Source organism: Lagopus leucura, unplaced genomic scaffold, assembly GCF_019238085.1.
Source record: "Lagopus leucura isolate 7727_CA_CO unplaced genomic scaffold, USGS_WTPT01 Super-Scaffold_100054, whole genome shotgun sequence".
NCBI classification, from domain to species: domain Eukaryota; kingdom Metazoa; phylum Chordata; class Aves; order Galliformes; family Phasianidae; genus Lagopus; species Lagopus leucura.
The window spans coordinates 408,600-414,599 of record NW_024962300.1 but is presented as its reverse complement, the minus strand read 5'-3'; the positions used below and the strand labels follow the sequence as shown (position 1 = coordinate 414,599).

General features: G+C 54.8%; 1 protein-coding gene across 1 annotated transcript; it reads left to right on the top strand.

The window, feature by feature from the left end:
• The first annotated feature begins 231 nt into the window (after positions 1-231).
• GOT2 (glutamic-oxaloacetic transaminase 2) lies at positions 232-5,898 on the top strand. The gene is made up of 9 exons (XM_042886148.1): positions 232-483; positions 1,462-1,590; positions 1,945-2,004; positions 2,122-2,283; positions 2,493-2,597; positions 2,970-3,120; positions 3,341-3,506; positions 4,438-4,588; positions 5,036-5,898. Exons 1-9 carry the CDS (start codon positions 247-249, stop codon positions 5,156-5,158), a joined length of 1,284 nt encoding a protein of 427 aa, XP_042742082.1. The 5' UTR covers positions 232-246; the 3' UTR covers positions 5,159-5,898.
• Positions 5,899-6,000: the final 102 nt, after the last annotated feature.

The window sequence follows — 6,000 nt, the reverse complement described above, 5'->3', positions numbered from 1 at the left end:
ATTTTGCCAAGGAAAATGCAGTGCCGGCTCGTGTGGGTGATCCTCCATAGGCACTGCCTGTGCCTTTTACTGTGGCTTAAAGACAGGATTCCCCTTGAGCTTTCCTCTCTATTTGTGTGTCCTGTCGAGGTCCACATGAAGGTGTTGCTCCTTGTGCCCATCTGAGAGGTGACACTGGGTCTCCTGTCCCCAACCAGACCCACAGCACTCCTGCTCGTGTCCCCGTGGTGATGCACACCTCCACGAATGATCCAGAAACCCAAAAGCTGCAGGGCACAGCACCATCCCCGCTTCTCCAGCCTGATTCTGAGCTTGTTTCCCTTCAGCTCATGGTGGTCCCACGTGGAGATGGGTCCCCCCGACCCTATCCTGGGGGTGACTGAAGCTTTCAAGCGCGACACCAACTCCAAGAAGATGAACCTGGGTGTGGGAGCCTACCGGGATGACAACGGGAAGCCCTACGTCCTGAACTGCGTTCGCAAGGTGAGCCTGGCCCCAGAGCAGGGCTGTCTCTGTTAGCAGTGCCCGTGCTTTAGAGACACAATACAGCCAGCTGTGAAGCAGAAGGGGATAAACCCTGTGTGCCCCATTCCCATCCAGGGAAATCTAACTTATTGCTGACTGACAGCAGTCCTTGAACCAGCTTTGAGCACCAAGGTGTTTCTTGAATAAACTGGCATTCCCTGGGCTGGCCCACATGGGATGGAAGAGCTGACGTTGTCCCTTTACTGGGTTAGTCTTAAAAACTCTGCTGAGCCTTTGTTACCAGCTTGTCCTTAAGCCAGTCTAAAACTCCAGCCCAAGGAGCTGGCTGTGGACACTGCCTTGGAGGGGATTATGGAGCCTTTCGGGGCTCTGTGTTAGAAACAGGCTGTTAGAAATAGCTGCCAGCTGAAGTGTGCATCCACTGGCTGGTCTTGGCATAGGGAGGATGTGTTGTCCTTGGTTCTCATTGGCTTGAGATTTAAAGCCATTCTTTGCCCTCCGTTTCCTGGGTCGGCACGTGCTGCAGCTGTGTCACAACCAGGCAGCCTGGGTGGTGTCACAGGAGGAGCTTTTTGGTGCTGTGCTTGTCCTGCTGCCCTGGGAGCACAGGCAGGGTTCCCAAAGCAGACATTTTCTGCTTCTCCATAATATTTGAGTCTCCCAGTCCGGCAGGACTTTGCTTGGGCAAAGAAACACGTGTCTGTGCAGCAGCATTAACTCACAGTGGGCCAGAAGTGGCACCCAGTTCCCTGGCTCTGCCAGTCTGACACTAACACCCTCTGTGGTAAAAGCTGAGTGTCACCACATGTGTGCTGGTGCCCCAGCTTTACTGGGCTGTGGTCTGTGGAGGGAAGCTCCTGTCAGCCAAATTTTGACCCTTTTGAGTGAGCAAATGTGAAGAGAAGCAGCATGGAGCTGGCCACCGTCCTCACCGCGGTAATGCTTCCTGTGCTGAATGTGTGTCCTCCTTTCCAGGCGGAGGCCATGATAGCATCTAAGAAGATGGACAAGGAGTACTTGCCCATCGCAGGGCTGGCAGATTTCACCCGAGCGTCAGCAGAACTCGCGCTGGGTGAAAACAGTGAGGCCTTCAAGAGTGGCCGGGTGAGGAGCGGGCTGGGGAGCGGTGGATGGGCAGCACTGAGACGTGTGGTCGCTGCGTGGGCACCCGGCAGAAGCAGAAAGGCTGGTGTGGGTCCCAGCAGAGCTGCTGGCTGGCTCACCCCAGGATAACTGCTTCCTCAGCAAGCAGCCCTTCCCAAGGTGGGGTCAGAACCTTGCCAGGGGTCCAACTCCCTGCCCTGCAACAGGAATTGCTGATGCCTGCCCCTCCAGCCCCGTGTCCCTGTTCGGGTGTGCAGCCGCAGGGCTGTGCAGCTGCTAATGCTCCTGTTGGTTGGGCTGCTCCCTGTATCCTACTGCATCCACTTACAGCCTTGTGTTCTTTTTCTCTTGCAGTACGTTACTGTGCAAGGTATTTCTGGGACTGGATCTCTGCGAATTGGAGCCAATTTCTTGGTGAGTGGCTGGGTGGAGAAGGAAGGAACATCCTTTGACAAGAGCTTAATCTTTGGTTTTCTCTGTCTGCTCGAATCTGGCCAGTCTGTTTGAACACGGTGTCTTTTTCTTCGTCAGCAACGGTTCTTCAAGTTTAGCCGTGATGTGTATCTACCCAAACCATCCTGGGGCAACCACACACCCATCTTCCGTGATGCTGGCCTGCAGCTTCAGGCTTACCGCTACTACGACCCCAAAACGTGTAGCCTGGACTTCACAGGTGCCATGGAGGACATTTCTGTGAGTTGCTTTCCATGCCTGGGTGCAGGGAGGTGATGTGGGGAGAAGGGCGAGCTTCTTTTGTTCACCTAAAGGTGGTGAAGAGCCCAATGACACTGAGTTGTGGCTCTGCATTGCTCATCTAAACCATCTTGGGGCAACAGTCTCACCTCAGCAGCTGAGGAGAGTGCTCAGATGTTGTTAATCACTCGTTGTAATGTCTGTCTTAGAAAATTCCAGAGAAGAGCATCATCCTCTTGCACGCATGTGCTCACAACCCCACTGGAGTGGATCCCCGGCAGGAGCAATGGAAGGAGTTGGCATCCGTGGTGAAGGTGGGCATGAGGGTGTCCTGGAGATGCTGTGCATTTCACAGGAAAGCCACATCTCTGTACTTTAATGGGTAACTCTGGTCGTCACCGAGTTACAGGCTACTCCCTGCCCTGGAGTTCCTGTGCTGAAGGCAGGAGCCACACTAAGGCACCCATAAAGCTCCTGTCTGAGCAGCAGGCTTTCTGCTGGCACCTTTTGGGAAGGTGGGGAAAGGAGCTCTGTGGAGAGAGCTGTGACAAAGTGAGCGGTGATAGTTCAAGAGGAGTCTCCCAGTTCTCACATATTAAAAATGCAGGAAGATGTTTCACGTGCCTGGTGTCTCCTTGCAAGGTTCATCTGGGTACTCAGTCACACTGTTGCTTCTTTGCTGGCAGAAACGGAACCTCCTCGCGTACTTTGACATGGCCTACCAGGGCTTTGCCAGCGGGGACATCAACAGGGACGCCTGGGCTGTGCGGCACTTCATTGAGCAGGGCATCGACGTCGTGCTGTCCCAGTCCTACGCCAAGAACATGGGGCTGTACGGTGAGTTGGGTGGCTGGGGTGGAAGATCTCTCTGGATTAGGGGTGGGTGTCCTGGTGGAGATGCTTCGCGTCCTCTCAGTTCCAACTGCTGCCTGCGCCCAGCCTGTAGCATTGAACGGAGCACAGGAGGCAGCCCTTGGGAGCTGGTGGGGGTCTTCCTGTGGAGGAGTTGTGCCCCAGCCCTTGAGCAGAAGCTGGGAGCTGACAGCCTGTGTTTCAGGAGAGCGTGCGGGCGCCTTCACGGTGATCTGCCGCGATGCAGAGGAAGCCAAGAGGGTTGAATCACAGCTGAAGATCCTCATCCGTCCCATGTACTCCAACCCACCCATAAATGGAGCCCGCATCGCCTCCCTCATCCTGACCACCCCTGACCTACGGAAGGAGTGGTAAGAAGGGGCTCCTAAAGCTCGCGGCAGCAAGGCGGCGTCTCCCTGTGGTAGCCTTGTGCTGTGCTTGCTGCACTGTGGGCAGCCCTTACTTCAGGCTGCAGCCAAAGCCGCGTGCTACTGCTTTCCTCTAGGGAAATCCCCACCCAGATCTGATTGCTCCAGCTAGTATCAGTCTGGCCTGGCATGTAAGGGTTTTCCTTGCGCTACTGAGGCAGAAAACACTCGAGGGGGTGGGATAAAGCTTCCCTAGGACTGAAGGCTGCTGGAGCTACTAGTCAAAGGAGTGCAAAAGAAAACCAACTGAGGCATTGCGGCTGTGTTTCACATCAGGGGAAGTAGAAGCTTAATCCCCTTGGGAATTAAAACACAGGAACATCACCCTGGTGCCCTAAGCCTCTTTCCTGGTGCCAGCCCATGCTGCTCCAGCAGCTGGCTGTGCAGAACAAAGGCTGGCTGTGTGTTGTGGCCACTCTGCTTTGGCAGGCTGGCACCTTGTGTGATCCAGCAGAGATGTCTCCTAGCTGCACTGCATTGGAGCAGAGGCTTCCTGCCTGCACTGGGGGGTGCCCTTAGTTCTCCCCAGGTACTATTTTATGTGGGCTTTGGGCAGTGCTGCCAGGAGCCCCCAGCTCTCCCAGATCTTTCAGAAGCGAGAGCTGCCGAGATTCTGGTAATAGCATCCAACAGCAGTGGAATAAATAAGTAGTCGTCCAGCCAAAGCAAGAGGTTCACAGGCTTTTCTCAACTGTGGGTATGGCTGTGTGTCCGTTCCGTGGTTGGCTATGGACCATGACTGATGGCACACCTGGTGCTTTTGGGGTGCAGGGCTCCTGCAGTTGGAGACAGATTGCTTTCTGGGTAGCTGGGGAGGGAGTTGTGTTGGCACATCCCTGCTGTGCTCTGAGCAGTAACTGGGTTGACTTGTCAGGCTGGTGGAGGTGAAGGGCATGGCCGACCGGATCATCAGCATGAGGACTCAGCTGGTGTCCAACCTCAAGAAAGAGGGATCTTCCCACAACTGGCAGCACATCACTGACCAGATTGGCATGTTTTGCTTCACGGGGCTGAAGCCTGAGCAGGTAAACATGGTTCCTCTGGTCTCGAGGTGGTGTTTGTGGTGCTTGCCAGAAAGATACAGAGTGCTGGTGCCAGAATGAGCCCATGGGGGCAGGTCTTCTCAGAGAGGAGCATCTTCCCCGCCTGCAGAACTGGAGTACCGTGGGGGGCCCATGTCTGGCTCTGCTTCCTGATGTTCTTGTGGAGATTGAAAGCAAATGTATCCTGCTTATCTGGCAGTCTCTTGGTGCTGCTCTGAGGTGACTCCTGGCTGAACATCTGCAGGGTTTGCACATTGCCCGAGAGCTGAGCGGCAGCTCTTGCTTTCCCAGAGCTCTGCAGGTGGTTGGATGATGGTTCTGCTGGCACCCAGCTTATGTTTGATTCTAGCAAGCTGTATAAATTCACGCTCCACAACAGAATAGAGATAGGGCTTTAATTTAATTTGAACTCTGCTCTTTTGTTCCCAGGTGGAGCGGCTGACAAAGGAGTTCTCCATCTATATGACGAAGGACGGCCGAATCTCCGTGGCAGGAGTCGCATCAAGCAATGTGGGCTACCTGGCTCATGCCATCCATCAAGTCACAAAGTAAAGACAGAGGCGTGCTCTGGAGCTGCTGGCCTTTCCCCATCAGCCAGAGAAGGGGAGGGAGAGGGAGGAAGGAGAACGCTTCCAACCACAGCACTTAGTGCCGCTGCTGAATGTATCTTGTAGATGAGTTGTTGTAGAAGCCTCTAGTCCAAATTGCGCCACGTTGTGGAGCAAGGACATGATTGCTGGCTCCCTGTCGTCATCGCCATTATCTCCTGCTGCTTGTCCTTTGTCCATCAGCCCCAACACCCATCTGCACTGGAGGGAGTGGGAGGTCACTGCTCTGCGTCCTGCCAGTGTACACACCAAAGGTGTCCCTGTGCTTGTTTCTCCACGAGAAGGCTTTACCAGGCTGCTCACCCTAACAGCAGCAGGCAGGGAGCAGGGTGGGCTGGGAGGGGGGATGTTTGGGTTCATCTGGTGACCCACACTCAGCCTAACCCTGCTGCCTGCAGGTTCTGTCCTCCTCCACCCTCTGCTGCTGGACTTGGGCTTAGCCCGGAGGCAGGCAGTGCTGAAGCTGCCATCTTAGAAAGAGTGTAAAGGCTCTGAGGACTCGTCACTACTAAAATGTGCTCCGTTGTGGGCTTTGTTGTTTCCATCTGGGACTCTTTCAGGTGTCATTCACAGTGGCATTGGTGTGTGTGTGTGTGGCAGACTCCTGTCACTGCTCTCAACCTCTGCTCCCATGCTCTGAGGTCGAAAGATTTCTTGCCCCTCAATAAGAACTTCTTCTGAAAACTGCTCTGTGGCTCTGTGTGTCTCCCCAACCCCTGTACCCCCATCCCATCAGCCCTGTGAGCCCAGATGAGCTGGGCTGTGTCCAGCCTGACCTGGGGATGC